We start from the raw sequence: 16,003 nt of genomic DNA, 5'->3' as shown, positions 1-16,003 counted from the left end.
TAGCACGGCTCATACTGGCAATCGATACCGTCAGGTGTTACCATACCTGGGATAAATATTGTTTTATTGATTAATTAAAAAAAAACTAGTGAACTGGAATAGGTATAATATGATAGTAATTAAAGAAAAATGAGCTAAAACTAATTTAAACATGCCAGTAAAAGTTGACCGTTGTTGGAATATTGACAAGCTATCCTACATAGCTTTTCTCGAAAGCTATATAAATCTTGTTCTAAATAGATCAATCGACATTGCATTTGATACAGTAAAACTTTTTAATACGATGTAGTACATAATATACTTACTGATTGTTTGATTAATAATGGTTGAACATTCTTGTGGTCATATTGCACGTACTACTTATCGATTCTTATGAAATTTGTTTTATTTTTTAACTTGTGTGCACGCTACTGGTGTATCAGATTTCATGCAGTAGATTTTGATGCGTGCACAGATAAGTATTGTTGGTTTACTTAAATACCAGTATCGAAGTTGGTAATAGTAAAAATATGAAATAGCCAAATCATGGAGTAGCTAGACTAACAAATTGCAGCCACTATTGTGGTAGAATTGAAGAGACATCTCATGAAATAATTGTTTTACAGAGAATAAGTATTGTTTGCAGTCGGTATTAGGTATAAAAACTTTTTGTAGTGAATCGCAAAAAGTAAATAAGGGTGGATCGAGACAAAAGAGAAGGGCGTGTCTGTTGTATTTTGTTAATAATTGCCGTACATCAAAACTCACAGTAGACAAAGATTATGGATTTCCATTTGACGTGCTCCTTCGTACACATTTGACACCTCTCACGTCTCTTCCACATTCATGCCACCATGAAAAAGCTATAGTATAAATAGAAAAGAGGTGAGTGATGACCTAAGAATTTTTTAAATATTTGGTAAATAAAAAACATGTTAAAAGTATAAAGCTCAGTCAAAGACTAAGTTTTATCACCTTAAGGTTCCATTTTTGATTCGAATGTATAAAACGAAATCATCTTTAAAAACGCTTTCTAATAGATAATTATTATAATTAATTAACCTATCTAAATAGTATCAGATCACTAAACTGTCCCCGCCGCAGAGCCGCAGACAAAAGCCCGCCATAACCCGATACCCGTTGACAGCTACTTTCCCGCGCGCAATATGTCATGTCAATGTTTTTTTTTTTCAGACGAGGGGGTTGGATACAAACAGCCAATTACCGTGGGGGCGGGTGTGGTGTGCATTAGCCAGGAGATAGTCATTTAGTGAACACCATCACACTGTAAGGGAGCGTCCGGCAATAAACATGTTAATTAATCCCTCGATTAGAATTTTAGTATAATTTTATTAGGGTTTAATTTGTGTTGGTGTTGCCATGGCGCATTGTTTCAACGATACGTTTAATTTAATTAGTGAAGAAGTGCTATGCGAAACTGTGATTTTGTGATGTGTTTTGAATTAAACATTTTAAATTGTATTTGGATACAATTGGAATTTTGCTTTTAAAAAGGTAAGTCTCCTTTGTTACATTAATTTGTTAATAATACAATGTAGTACAGGATACCAGAAATAATTAAATTAATAAATGGCGGAAACAATAGTAGATAGGCTCCATATGACGAGTCATTTTGTAATAATTTTCTAATATTTAAAAACAGATTACATACTATTTAGATTATTTACTGTTGAGGACTTATGTGTCGAGTGAAAATTCCCATTTAGGTTTTGAAGGCGTAGTTTTTAAAAATATTTTCTCGTGCGTTAATTTTTAGATATTTTTGATTAAATAAAAGTAACAAAATTGGGATTAAAAAACGGATACTTGCTTTAAGTCTGTTTTAACAAATTTTGCTTATTGGTTTTTTGAACTCAAGGAATTCGGTTACGTTTCAATATTGGTTAAAAATTAATCTAGACTTCGAACTTCTACTAGAACTACAATCATTTATAATTCAAGCGAACATTCAAAATTATAGAAAAATAGACAACTACTTATCTATGTATTAATGGACGAAGTGAAAACTTACCTACACCTTTTGAAGGAATTTATGCGAACGGAAGAACGTGAAATTTGACAGAGTTAATATGAAAAAGAAAAGCATAAAGTTATTTTCAATAAAAAAATCTTTAATTACGAATTAAGAACGAATCTAAATCTACTATTGGGTACTTACTTAGACTAACAACACCAATTGTCATTGCTAATTAAAGGATATTTTATTAAGTAAAATCCGTTTTACGCAGATCTTATAAATGTAAAATATATTAATAGATAGAAAAAACCTTCATTCAATGACCTTTTTTCTAAACTATTTAAAAGTACTATTTTATAATTAACTAGCTACCGCCCACGTATTTGTTTGCGCGGGATTAAAAAAATAATAATTTGTATGCCAAATTTATACCATACTAGCTGACGCCCGCGACTCCGTCCGCGCGCAGTTAAAAAAAAAAAATGAAAAATAGATGTTGGCCGATTCTCAGACCTACTGAATATGCTCACAAAATTTCATGAGAATCGGTCAAGCCGTTTCGGAGGAGTACGGGAACGAAAACTGTGACACGAGAATTTTATATATTAGATTTCATCAAGATCCGTTGAGCCGTTCTGGAGATACCTTCCAACAAATATCCATCCATTCATCCATTTAAACTATCGCATTTATAATATTAGTAAGGTAATAAAAAAATAATTAATTATATATATACAAGTTATTTTCAGCTTTCATTTACTAGTCAGGTTGTCCTTATGGAACTTAAATTGAGAATAATACAAATAAGTAAAATATACCAATTATACCTACTTATAGCCTAAAAGAAATTTTATTTCCAACCAGACTTGAATTTCGAATACTTAATTAATCGGCCAAAGTACTATAATCTAATGGATTAAGAATAAATTCTATTGCTTTGATACCTTACAGAGAGTTAGCGTTTCATTATAAAAGAAAATTTCTTTACCGATTTAGTATAACCACCGATCCCAAAAATCGTTTTTTCACGTTTCCTATTTATGTAACTGCAAAGCTTAAAGATATTTCACATAACGTTATTTACCGAACGAATCGCTAAAACAAAATATACCCTAATTTAGGAACGCTTTTAATTTGAAAAACGCCGTTTTACTAGTTAGAAGCATAATTTTTTTGTTGTTGTAAATTAGATTAAGTTGTTTTTACAAGCTTATCGTTTGTTATCTAACCGTGTATTTTCATTGCTAAAAACCCAACAACTACATATTATTGTACAGGTATGAGCTGTGGAAATCTACGGTTAGATTATGTTGTTATTTTATTTATGAAGCTTGTCCGTCCTTTATTTTTAATACTAAGATTACAACACAAATGAATAATTTTTATCTATCACATTAATAAATGTTCTAAGCGTTCAATTGTTTTATTGTCTGGTTTTATATGTACGTGACGAGGTGTCACCCGCGACTCCGTGAACGCTTAATGAAAAAAAACTTTACACGTAGCTTATGTGTTCTTCCAGACTATGTTCTACAAGCGTGCCGAATTTCATCAAGATCTGTTAAGCCGTTATGGAGATACCTTTAAACAAACATCCATAAATCCATCTAAACTTTCGGATTATAAAAGTAGTAAGAGTAAGACCAGTTGTCGCCCGCAACTTCGTTCATGCAAAATTTAAAAAAATACTTAGTAGCCCATGTCGCCACTTTACAAAAACAACACAACATTAGAGGAGAGCAATTTTTAACAATTAAATGTTGATAAATTCTAAAATATTGATTATTTTTCCGTCGGAAAATAATAAAATTGTTGCGGTGATTAATGTGTAAAATTAATTTATCAACGCTTAAATGTTTGAAATTGCTCTCCTGTAAAGTTGTGGTTTTAAAAATATCACGTTGTTCTTGTAAAGAGGCAATGTGTTCTTTTAGACTATGTTCTAAATTCAAGTCTTTCATCGAGATCCGTTGAGCCGCTTTGATGCCTTTGATGTGAGATGCCTTCAAACAAACATCCATCAAAACATTAGCTTTTATAATATTAGTAAAAAGTGAGATAATATATTATAATAAAAAATTAATTAATTAATTATTTAATTAATTATTATTATCCCATGAAAATTACCAAAATAGAGTTAGAATATCATATTTCGTATTATGAAAATCAAATTCAGATATATCTCTGTCAACTTGTAACTGTTCTCTAAGTAATGTAATGTCATCCAAACGAAAGCTCAAATTAGAAAGAATCATAATCAATATTTACATTTATGTCTATTTAATAAACTAATTAAAATGATGTTAAATGAAGAAAAAAAAACTTACAACCGCATCCCAGGAAGGTTTGGAGCGTCCATACAATATACTTGCCAGTTAATATCAAAAACAATTTTTATATGTAAAACTATATTCTTTTATCTATGAATTCTTGTATTAGTCATTTTAATAAAAAAAGCTAACTATAGTCTGTCTATCATTTTACGTAGGTATGTATTTATTGAATATAACCTAGCAATACTCGCATAAAACTGTAATACACTGAGCGTTTTAAATCTTGCACAACTATGACTGTATATTATAATAAAAATCATATTTCCATATTTCCGTAGCCATGCCAACGCGAGATTACAAGCGTCGGAAACAAATCTAGGCGGTGGTGTACCGCCCCTGCGCCGTGAGATGCGCGAGGCTGCGAGGCGGAGCCATGGACTGCTACATGCCCAACAACCCGCAGTACGGGCTGGCGGAGTACTGCCCCGGCTGCCACGGCCTCTGCTGCGATCCCCTGCAGCCCTGCACCTGTGTCGATCAAGTCAGAGAGTTCGCGGAAGACGAGTGCTGCCAGGTGCGTTTCAAAATAAAATTTTAATAAAAATCGAATTCAAACCGGTAACGGATTGACGGACGCATTCTTAATTCAAATTTGAATATTTGATTTTAGAAATGCTAAGTTAGTTTTTTGTGAGACATGTTAAAACGTATCGTCAACCCTTTCATTAACTTTGACAAAAAATATATAACAAAATGTTTTAAACGAGAGTTATAAACGAATAATAATTGTTAAGCGATGAAAAAGATTCAAATAAAAATTTTAAAAAATCATAAGAAAATATTATGCTTAAGGCAATCGATTTTTCTCCTACGTTTTATGGTAGTGTCGCGGTTTGCTATGCATGTAGCAGTAATGTAAAAAAACAACTCCTGACTTGTACCACCTTGCAGCAGGAAACCGAAAACTGCTGCCCGGAGAATGGAGAGGAGCTGGGGGCACTGGGCGAGTCGCTGCCGTGCGATGTGAGCCTGGCGCCAGCGGGCGACACCTGGCCCGACGATATGGCCTCGTTCTCCCTGCCGCCGCTAGATCTCGATCCCCTACCCTCACTATTCCCGTTCTCACCCTGCTCCGGGTACAAGTAAGTCTTACCCTACTTCCAGATTACTCACGATATTCCTCGACGTAGTACACGGGAAGGTTGACCGAAGTCCGAAGTACGTAGCTACACATTCGTTAAACTTCGCAATAAACTTATACGCGCTGCGTCACCGTCACGTCGACTTCTATGTCTCATTAAAAACGACCCAACCAACGAACAGAGGCACATCTCTTATGTAACTCTTTTTGTTCTAAAAGATATAACCTTATTTCAGTTATTTTCAGTCAGACATTTTATAGTAGCTTAGAAAACAAGTCAGTTATTCTGAATACCTGCAGAATTTTAAAGAGGTTGTATCTCATTTATAATAAAACTAGTTTTCACCCGCGACTCCGTCCGCGCAGATTTAAAGAAAACGTAATAAATAGCCTATGCGAGACCGATTATCATGAATATAGAGGTGGTAAAGAATAACAGTATGTACAACTGAAGTATACGGGGATCAGTAACTACTAGGGACAAGAGCTTAAAGTTTTTCTATTTATTATGTTTTCGTACTCATTTTTATTTTTGCTGTATTTAGAATTATTTATTTTATAGTGTATTTAATTTTAAGAAATCCCTCCCAAGTAGAGTTGGTGACAGGCAGGCGGCCGGCCGTAAAAACTTAAGCCAAAACTTTAAGGTTTATAAAACCTTGTTTGCTGACCCCACGTGAGTGGGAAAAGGCCAGGGAGGAGATAATTATAGTAGCCTTTGTGTTCTTCCAGACTACGTTTGACATCTGTGCCAAATTTCATCCGATTTCCAAGATCCGTTTAGCCGTTCCGGAGATAACTTCACATATCCATCCATCTAAACATTCGCATTTATAATATTAGTGAGATAAATAAAGGAATTTATCGGTCATACATGCATACGTTAGTCAATAATTAAATAAATAGCTCACATTGTTGTTAACAACCCTTAACAGTCAGTACGTTGTCAAAAATAATGATCAACTGAAAAGACCGTGAAAGTGCCACTTAACTGTTTGGCTTCGCAAGAGATAAACAAAAATATGGAGAACTGACCGCCATCCTTCGCTAGTCGGAGAGGCAAATCAAGAAGAAGAAGAATAAAAAAGATTTGACTATGGATGTAGAAGGCATCCAGCTAAATAAAATTAATTTAAACCTGTACTCGATTGCATATGAAATCTTTGCACGGTTCACTTAGAAAAGAAATCGTCCTAGTCCTTTTCTTACATCGTAATATGTATAAGAAAATGATTTTGGATTATATCTTCAGCAGGAACAGCGGCGGGGAGTGCAAAGAGCGGGGCGGGGGAGAGGCGGCTGACGTCCTCCTCTCCCTCAAGCACGCCGTGGTGCACGGAGACTGCGCTACCGAGAGCGTACACCCACAGGTATAGTCGTACTCTTCACATTTATGTGTACTCACTGAGGTAAGACAGAGATAAATAGCTGTAGTGCAGTTTGGTTGAAGTGAGTAGTGAACGAGGGAATGGGTGAATGGGTGGGGGATGTACAGGTAAAGCTAGGGGTGCAAGGGCGTACGGCTTTTGTGAAATTATTTCAATTATGATCGCAAAAGCTCCGAATTGGCTTCCCTGTAAATACCTTGTATTATACGATACCCCTCATTAAAACTTTGCCGTCTCGAATTGTTTCAAAGTTTTTGCAATTTAAGTTACAATTTTTAATGAATAGCTACGGATCTTTTGTTACAGTATTAAAGTTAGAAAATTTCGGTTTTTGTATGGTTTTAAAGTTTTTAAGTTCTTTTTTTTTGTACGTAAACTTTTCGTTCGAATGTCTATATATGTAATCAAGTAGTCAATTATTTGCATGAGGTAATTATTTTCTATAATAATAAGCAATTAAAGTTAAAAAAATTAAAACCATTCTCATAAATCTGCTTTTTTTAAATCTCATACAAAGTTTGTTAATGTCGATATAACACCTTCTAGCGAGATTTCGTACTGAGCCCTACAGTAACAATCTGTAGCCTGTAGCGTAGATAGATTATAAACTATGATGAAACAAACGTTACGTTATCTACAATGTTATAAATCGTACTATCAATACAAAATAACAACATAAGTCAAAATAAATTATGACAGCTCACTAGCCCTATTCTGATAATTGTATCACAAGATCCTTGTTGTATTACGGTAGCTGTCTTGATTTTTTTCTTTTATGGCATAAAAGTAGGTTTTATATATTTTGTGACAGTACTTAACGCGATAGCAGCTCCTCTGTCACCCGGCCAGATATCCTTGTGTGACTATTGATAAAAACAAAGTTAACGATTTCACGGTTACACAGATGATGATGAACGGCAGCGGGGGTTATCCGTACTACGAGCACTATAGCGGCGCCCCCCTCTTCCCAACCATGAGCGTCAATGTGTCCATGAACATGACCATGCACGGCTGTCCACCTGATCAGCTGTGCTCACAGGTATAGTAGCATTAAATTGTTATGCCTTCCCTGGAAATAGCACATGAAACACAATTTAGGTGTCGACAAATGCGATTACTAACTAACTATAGTTGTATTTTAATATTGGTATAATTTCCTTATAAAATGGGTTTTTTTCTTTTTGTATATCACCTATTATAGATATCAACCTAGTATAGTTTAAGTCGTAAGTTTTTTATTTGCGGTAAAACATTGAGAATCCACCTTTTCAAAAAGTCGATTTGGAGTTCCGACTTCAATTTCCGTAAAAACAAAAAGTGCCGTGGAATCGTCGAACTGTATACGGCGTAGCGTGCTACGGCATTGCGTAGCGCCGTAGATTAAGAATTTTGACATTGTAAATTCTAGTTTGTGTTAATGTACTGTTATGCAAAGAGAAGTTTATTATTAAGAAACCAGGATTTTAAAAAAAAGATCCAATATAATTAAAACTACTACTACTACTAACTACTACTAATAGCAAAATTGCTCTGTTTTCTAAAAAGGAGAGCTTACTATATGGATTTGTTTACTAAAAAACACATTTCTTTAGGTACAATGGAACCAGAACGCGTCAACGCCATCTGTCAACGTAGTATACCCTCAAGCTCAAAATGTCATCAGCCCCACATCCTATCCATCAGCTACGTATTCTTTCACAGCTGACTTCAGACCGCCCAACCAATCAGATCCTCTAATCACCGCCTCTTCCACATTCAAACCATTACAACTTCAAAACTCACAGAAGACCAACCCCAATTATTCTTTATTCCAACAAAAACCCAATTATACGAGTCAGAAGATGATAGGACCGGTGATTAAGAGATCACCTCCCAAGATGTACGTGCAGGAAGGTCAGAAAGACCAGAATATAAACAATGGATATACGGTACTCAATCACCCAGGTCAGGTCCACTCACAGGACTACGGGTACGCGGCTTGCGTTAATTCTCCAGGCAAAGTTCAGGTGAGTTTTAATACTGAAAGAATATTAATTTCAGAATATAATGCTTGAGAGAGGTTTTACGACTACATAGATTTCTTCAAACGCATTTAGGACTTTAGTTTAATTATTTATCGAAAAAAAAACTTTTTCGTTTGCCACTTTTTTACTATTTTTTGCCACACAAATTAACATTGTGAACTATGACTGACTGTAACCATGACTTCTTCATACTACAATCGGAATTTTGGATGTAAGCTTGTGTTTATAATTTTCTTAGACGTAATTACAGTATTAGTAACGAGGTAATTACAGTATTTTCAAATGTCACTTGGTGATAGGTTGGCGCTTTGAGCGGTTGTTCGGAAGACGACGAACAGAAGCCGAACTTATGCCGCATCTGTGGTAAAACATACGCGCGGCCGAGTACACTGAAGACGCACTTACGGACGCACTCCGGTGAAAGACCATATCGCTGCCCTGACTGTAACAAGAGTTTCTCGCAAGCCGCCAACTTGACAGCGCATGTCCGGACTCACACCGGCCAGAAACCGTTCAGGTATAACAGTGGCAAATGCCAGCAACAACATATGTTGCACGAATATGTCGGCTCGCTCGGTGCACGCAGAAGATAGGCATCAAGTGGAAGTAATTCCACTTTTCGTCTGATGAGTGTGCCTTCCGGAGAACTAATTTTAATCCTCTATTCCTTTAATCCACTTCCCTTTCCCATGCTTTTCTTATAATAAAATGGTGGGAAAGTGAAGTGTATTTGACGGAGGAGGGGAAGCTTGAGATGGAGAAATATTCTCTTTCTGTGTGTCCTCTCCTTCGTCGATCAAAGGCACGCATTTGCAATTTCGAATGACTATGGGCAGCGGTCGCTTCGTAATTTCGGCGAATTCAGGTGGACGCTCGCCTTTTTGCCTCCGTATAGTATAAACAAAAAACGTACCAGATGTGAATTCCCGCTAACTGCAGACATAGTCTTTAATTGGTCACTAAACGGAACTTAGCGAAGATTTCTAAAATAAATACATTTTATATGAAGAAAACTTTTTGTTCTATTTTAGCTTTTTCTTGTCTCCGTACTGGCGTTGGTTCCTGTGTTTGCTGTTTGTCTTTTGTTTCATACTACAGTTGAAATCGTTGTTGCAGATGTCCTATTTGCGACCGACGGTTCAGTCAAAGCTCTAGTGTAACTACTCATATGCGGACACATTCCGGTGAAAGACCGTATCAGTAAGTACTCTTTTAAATAAAGGTCATATTTGGATTTTTTCTATAACAATTCTCTAATATTATAGTAGCATAAATCGATGGGTCCTATGTAATAAATGGGTCAAAGTAACAAATTGATGATTTTTACTGTTTTGTGTTAAAAGCTACCTCTTAGGCTAGTTAATTACATGCACTAAACAAATTACACATTTACAGGTGTAAATGTCATTTTTGCTAAGGTAAAAGGGCCTATGCGGCGTATTTTCCTATATGGTAGAAATTTTGAGAGCCTCTCCTAAAAACTTGTCAATTTGCACATTGGCCCTAATTCGTCAGTGCCATCGAAATATAGGTTAATTACTCTTATTTGTTTTGTTTAAATGACCATTTTTAGGTCTGATTCGATACATACACTTCTGTTAGAATTCTTCTTAGCAGATCCTTCTTGGGAGCAAATTTTTTAGTGTAAATAAAATTGAGCTTTACACAATGAAAACAAGGCTAACTTTACTTTGCTCTTCATGTCAAGAGCAAGCTAAAAAATACGTGAAAAGTAGAATTAAACCTTGTCCCTATCGTGTAAAGCTCAATTTTATTTGCGATAAAAATCTGCTTCTCTCTGCCCCGGTCTGTGTGAACGGGCTCATATTCGGTAGCATTTTAGGCCTTTAAATTTTAGCAAAACATGTTATAAAAAAACAACAATTTGTACAGGTGTCGATCGTGTAAGAAGGCGTTTTCGGACAGTTCGACGTTGACGAAACATTTGAGGATACATTCAGGAGAAAAGCCGTATCAATGCAAACTTTGCTTGCTTAGGTATGCTCAAAACATATACGACAATCATTATTTAAATAACTATAAAACCTACACGGTGCTTCCATACTCAGAGTCTTTAAGTGTTCACTTAGGCCCTAGTTATACATTTAAAAGGATAAGTCTACCTATTAAACTAACTTTAACTATTAAATAATGCGAGTGCTAAAGCATGTATTATGCGACTAATAAATTTACGTCACACAGGTTTTCTCAATCTGGCAACCTCAACCGTCACATGCGCGTCCACGGCAACATGTCAGGCGGAGTGATTGGCTGACATCTACAGAAGTGCGGTCTGCCGGCCGTATACTCTTACATATAGTGCAATATTTCTTGCCCAATACTAAACATTTTATAATCTGTTAAGATGTAGTTTAAAGTGTATTTAAAACTCGTAGCACACAGCCACAGAAAGCAACGTTAAGCGAAGCTAACTTTGATATGATTTCGTTCTTTGTGATGAACGGTGCAGACACCAAACCAAATATAATATGAAGCGAAAATTATACTCGTGGTCAATTTGCTATACGTTTCACTTCGCTACCGGCTCGCTTTCGCGGCTGTGCGCTATAGGTATAAAGACATCGTATTGTCGACGTTGGTCTGGCAAAAGTAAACTATTTTCTAATTTCAAGTAAAAATCATGCGCTTTCCCCTTTTTTATTTCTAGCAACACGCACATAAACATAGAGCAATAGTATTTTTATATTTTCTTTTTAAACCCTTGTATTAATATCATCGTGTCCTGTCGTAGTTTATGGTAAGCAACCAAGTCTCTTTTCATTTAACCTTTTAACTAACAATGTTAATTGGCCTGGTGGTATTATAGTAGAAAATTCGTTATTCTATTCGTTCTCTTCTAAAAAAACAAACAATGCTATATAAAAATCTTTAAATCATATTGTAAAATAGAGGTGATCACTTCATTTCAACCGTGTTATAATTATGACTTTTAAAGGTTAATAACAATGATCTCAGTGTTAACTTTATCAATTACAATATTCTAATTAAATATAAATATGTCCTAGATATGTTGACTTATGCAATTTATAAGTAGTCTTCGGTATTTTCTACATTTTTTACTGTAAATATTTGGTAATAATTGGAAACATTAGACATTGAAAATGAAATACACCATTGAAAAGTGTTATAATATTACACCGTGACTTTTAAATTGTTAAGGAATAATCTACGAATGGAAATGAACATTAAAATTATTTATGTCCACGGATTTTTAAAAAAAATGTTGTCTTATAGAATTACTTTAAATTACGCTTAGCGAAATAAATTATAAAAAAAAAATTGCTAAAACCTATGCATTAACCGTTGGTTACCATTGCCGAAGCATTCGTACAAAATATTTCAGTTTTTTTTTTTTAAGAAAGACTGTGAAGATGACAAGATGTTTTATGCAAGTGCTTCGGCTTTAAAAATTCCCGGACAGACATCAACAATAGACAAATATCGAAAAATCTTGTAGACAAAAAAAATCGCAAAACCATAGACTTAATAAAGAGCCTAGTTTATTACATCTGTGCGCCAAAACTTTAAATTATGGTATGAAGACTGCGTATAGGAAATGATCAGATATTTAGAATGTCTATCATTGTAAATATACTTTGATGTTTGTAAATAAATCTGTATTTTACCAGTAGTTATAATTATTTAATACTCACATCACGTTGTGTTTCTCTAGTCATCAATGTATGTATGTTTTTAAATATATCAGGCTAATTGATTGTATTTTTCTCTGTCTAATATGTATAGAAAAACAGAGTGCTAAAATGTTAGGAAAGTACAATTATTCTCCTTTTTAGAACTTTTGCACGATCAGTATTAACATTAGAGAACCAAATATCAATGTAAATTGTTACATTATAAGATACATAAAAGTGATTAAATGAAATGTAAATAATCGTAGTGTTTTATTAGGTCCTTCGTACACAAGGCAACGTAAATATTATTGGCGATTTTTTTCCCGACGTAACCATACTAATTTCGTCGACTTTCGTTATCTTGCGTACGAAAAGCCTTAAAGTATGGGTCTCGTAATTATAGATTTGAGGAATAATCGAAGAATCGGATCTAACCATTTTTTTTCGAATATCTCTGTTTAGTTGATCACTCGCCTTTCACTTTTTTACTAAATGGGTAGTACGATAAAACAGAATTCGAGAAATCTTTGTTCATAACGATTATACGATACGAAAAAAAAACATCTCTATTAGTGATGCAACGGATGTCTGTTTCCGTTTCCGCAAATGCGGAAGTTCCGCGTGCTTTTCAACATCCGTTTCTGCTTCTGTTTCCGCAACTTTTATAACGGAGATAAAACGGAACTCTATGACGGCTGAGAGATCCAAATGCGCGGCGCGAGACGCGCAGTCCGTGCGCGGCCTTTCGGCACTTGTCGCATTTGTTTGTTTACGTACTTTTTCGTGAATTTAAGCGCGTAATATTTTCTACTGCTGTTTGAAACAATCAGTTTCTCTTGCTGGAGTAAACTGTCTAGTTGTTGTCCATATAAAATTTGACAACTGGCAAAATGTGACTATTTCATACTTACGAGTTATTAAATGTACTTTTGAATAAGTGATAACCATGTAATATATCATCATCATTATTATCATCAGGTCACTAAACATCCCCACTGAGGGGCTCGGAGCCTACCCCAAATTAGGGGTGACTAGGCCATAGTCAACCACGCTGGCCCAGAGCGGGTTGACTTCACACATATCATTACATTTTTTCTCAGATATGTGCAGGCAGCATCACTATGTTTTCCTTCACCGTAGGAACGTCGGAAAAATGTAAATATCTAAATCGAAAAACACATTGGTACATAGCGGGATTCGAACCAAGTCAAGTGCCTAATAATTATATCTTTTTGTAATCTAGATTAGGTGTATTTGATACTTAACACATTCACTGTTTACAAAATAAAAAAGGTAACAGCTGGGAGCCAAAACTTTTTATGGTGAATTTTTATTTAGTATCTTGGAACATAATTATTTCAATAAAAAACACATTTTTTGCATTTGAGCGCTAGGGATCATCATTTTGAGCGCTAGGGATGGCAATGGTTTAGTTCACTAATATGTAGATATTTGTTCCACGATCGCATTTCTGTGTACTAATATGTTACAAAATTTTGACAAAGTCAAGTTTTTCATCAAATTCCAGAATATTGAGTAAAACATGTAAGGATACTAATCAAAACAAGCTTTTATCTTCTTGATTCAAGATCTTGTAACATTTCATACACACCCACACATACACACACGTATACACACACACATACAGGACATACATATATTTAAAAAATATACATACAGAACAAAGTTTAGACTTAGCTTCATGTGATACAAGATATTTGTGTGTTTGCCTCCGTACGAACGTGGTACTAATCACTACAACACTGTAAGAATGAAACTAATACTCTTTTTCGTTAGTTGACTATATCGCCAGAGTGGCCACACAAAGCAACATGGACTCGCTTCAAACGCCGGCGGCTTACTGGCTACTACAAAGTGAACGGGCGCCTGGCTCGGATCCGAGGGGGAGGCGGTGCTACTAATAGCTCTGCCCACTCGGATCCGAGTGATCAGCAGTGAATGTATTAATGAAGAAATATATTTGTAAAATGGTTTTAATATTTAAAAGCCTCCGTTTGTCAACACATATTTTAACTTATTGCAGCACAGTAAAAATACATACATTGAAGGCTAAAGGACACCGATATCCAATGCCTTAATAAATTAAAAACAAATACAAACTGTTTTTACCAAAAAAAAATGTAAATATGTTTTTTTTTCATATTATTTACACTTCTGTTTCCGCATCCGCTTCCGTTTCCGTTTCTGCTAAAATTTATTTTTGACATCTGTTTCCGTTTCTGGTTCCGCTAAGACACTTCCGTTGCATCACTAATCTCTATCAAATGGTTTTTGTTAATTTTTAATTTAATAATATAAAGTGTTTTAAATAAAAATCCTTTATAGAGTATGAAAAATCTGCCTTAAGAGATATCTATTGCAACCACGAATAACGGAGCTATATACCGACAAAGTTATCTGACCCGTTGGGCATAAGCATAAATCTAACTAAATTATTATGATAAAGCTCACTATCGCCCCCCCTGTCAATATCAAATCGTAGCTTTTTATTTACTTAAGGCATTAAGTCGTAGCTGTCTTGCTGTATTGTCATGTTTCTTTGTTTCCACAGGTGGGCACAGTTAATCGAAAAGTTAACTTCGTTAATCGTTAATTCGTTAATTATAAAATTAACTTCGTTAATCGTTAAACCGTTAAATTTTCGAAAATTTAACGCAAGTTAAAGTTAATCGTTAACAGTTAACCATACCAAAATTTTACATACTAATTTCACACTTATTGTGCCGACACTTGTTTAATATAGTAAATTGACTATACATTCTATAACACATTTGTATTAGAGACAAGTATGAATGCATTATAGTATATTTCATTACGAGTGCGGAAAGCCTGTCATTGCAAAGAGTTCCGACAAATGTCTACCCGAGCCGAGGCGCAGCCGATGGTGGTTGACAGTTGGAACAAGTTGTAATGACAGTTCCGCACGTGTACTTTAGTACACGTTACAAAATAGTTGTTTACAACTATTTTTAATATAGTTGCGAAAAAATGAAGCAATTTAATAGAATAATAAAAACACAATAAACTCAACTAACTAAAATGTTTGAAAAATGGCGCCAACCATAAAAGAATACAAAGAGAGATTTTTTTTTTGTTTTCTTCACCTATTCTGGGAAGGCAAAGGGAACTATGCCCAAACAGCCAAGTCTTCAGTAGATTATTTTTATTGATATAAAATGAAAATGAAATTTAATGAGATGAAATAAAATGAAACCTAACCTAATTCATTGAATCAAATCATTTAATCTGATATTGTAACAAATTAAGAGCTTCTTTTTAGAAATATTTGCATGAATCATAAAAACTTCAATGATTTTTTTTGTAAAAACTTCGTGGTTGGTTTTTTCCTTTGAATAGACATTATTTTGACAGTTGGGAAAGAGAACGCACGAGTTTGGAAAAGCTAAAGAAAAAGCACGAGTAAAGAAGTGTTTTACTTAATACAGTTGCTCAAAGTGGCGTATTACAGGGACGAAGAGCGTTCGGAATGTGGGCTATTACATACTCTTGCTTTTATGTACTCGTAATGAAATATACTATTTCGAA

The 16,003-nt window shown here is 34.7% G+C and overlaps 1 protein-coding gene across 1 annotated transcript; it reads left to right on the top strand.

Moving 5' to 3' along the window:
• The first annotated feature begins 1,407 nt into the window (after positions 1 to 1,407).
• LOC106719063 (protein glass) lies at positions 1,408 to 11,179 on the top strand. Its single transcript, XM_014513310.2, has 10 exons — positions 1,408 to 1,494; positions 4,569 to 4,804; positions 5,182 to 5,372; positions 6,624 to 6,741; positions 7,664 to 7,798; positions 8,352 to 8,765; positions 9,083 to 9,300; positions 9,900 to 9,983; positions 10,677 to 10,781; positions 10,986 to 11,179. Exons 2-10 carry the CDS (start codon positions 4,664 to 4,666, stop codon positions 11,056 to 11,058), a joined length of 1,479 nt encoding a protein of 492 aa, XP_014368796.2. The 5' UTR covers positions 1,408 to 1,494; positions 4,569 to 4,663; the 3' UTR covers positions 11,059 to 11,179.
• The last annotated feature ends 4,824 nt before the right edge of the window (positions 11,180 to 16,003 follow it).

The sequence above is a fragment of the Papilio machaon genome, chromosome 24 (genome assembly GCF_912999745.1).
Source record: "Papilio machaon chromosome 24, ilPapMach1.1, whole genome shotgun sequence".
In the NCBI taxonomy this organism is placed as follows: Eukaryota; Metazoa; Arthropoda; class Insecta; order Lepidoptera; family Papilionidae; genus Papilio; species Papilio machaon.
Note: the sequence above shows the minus strand (reverse complement) of the source record. Positions and strands in the feature narration are given on the sequence as shown.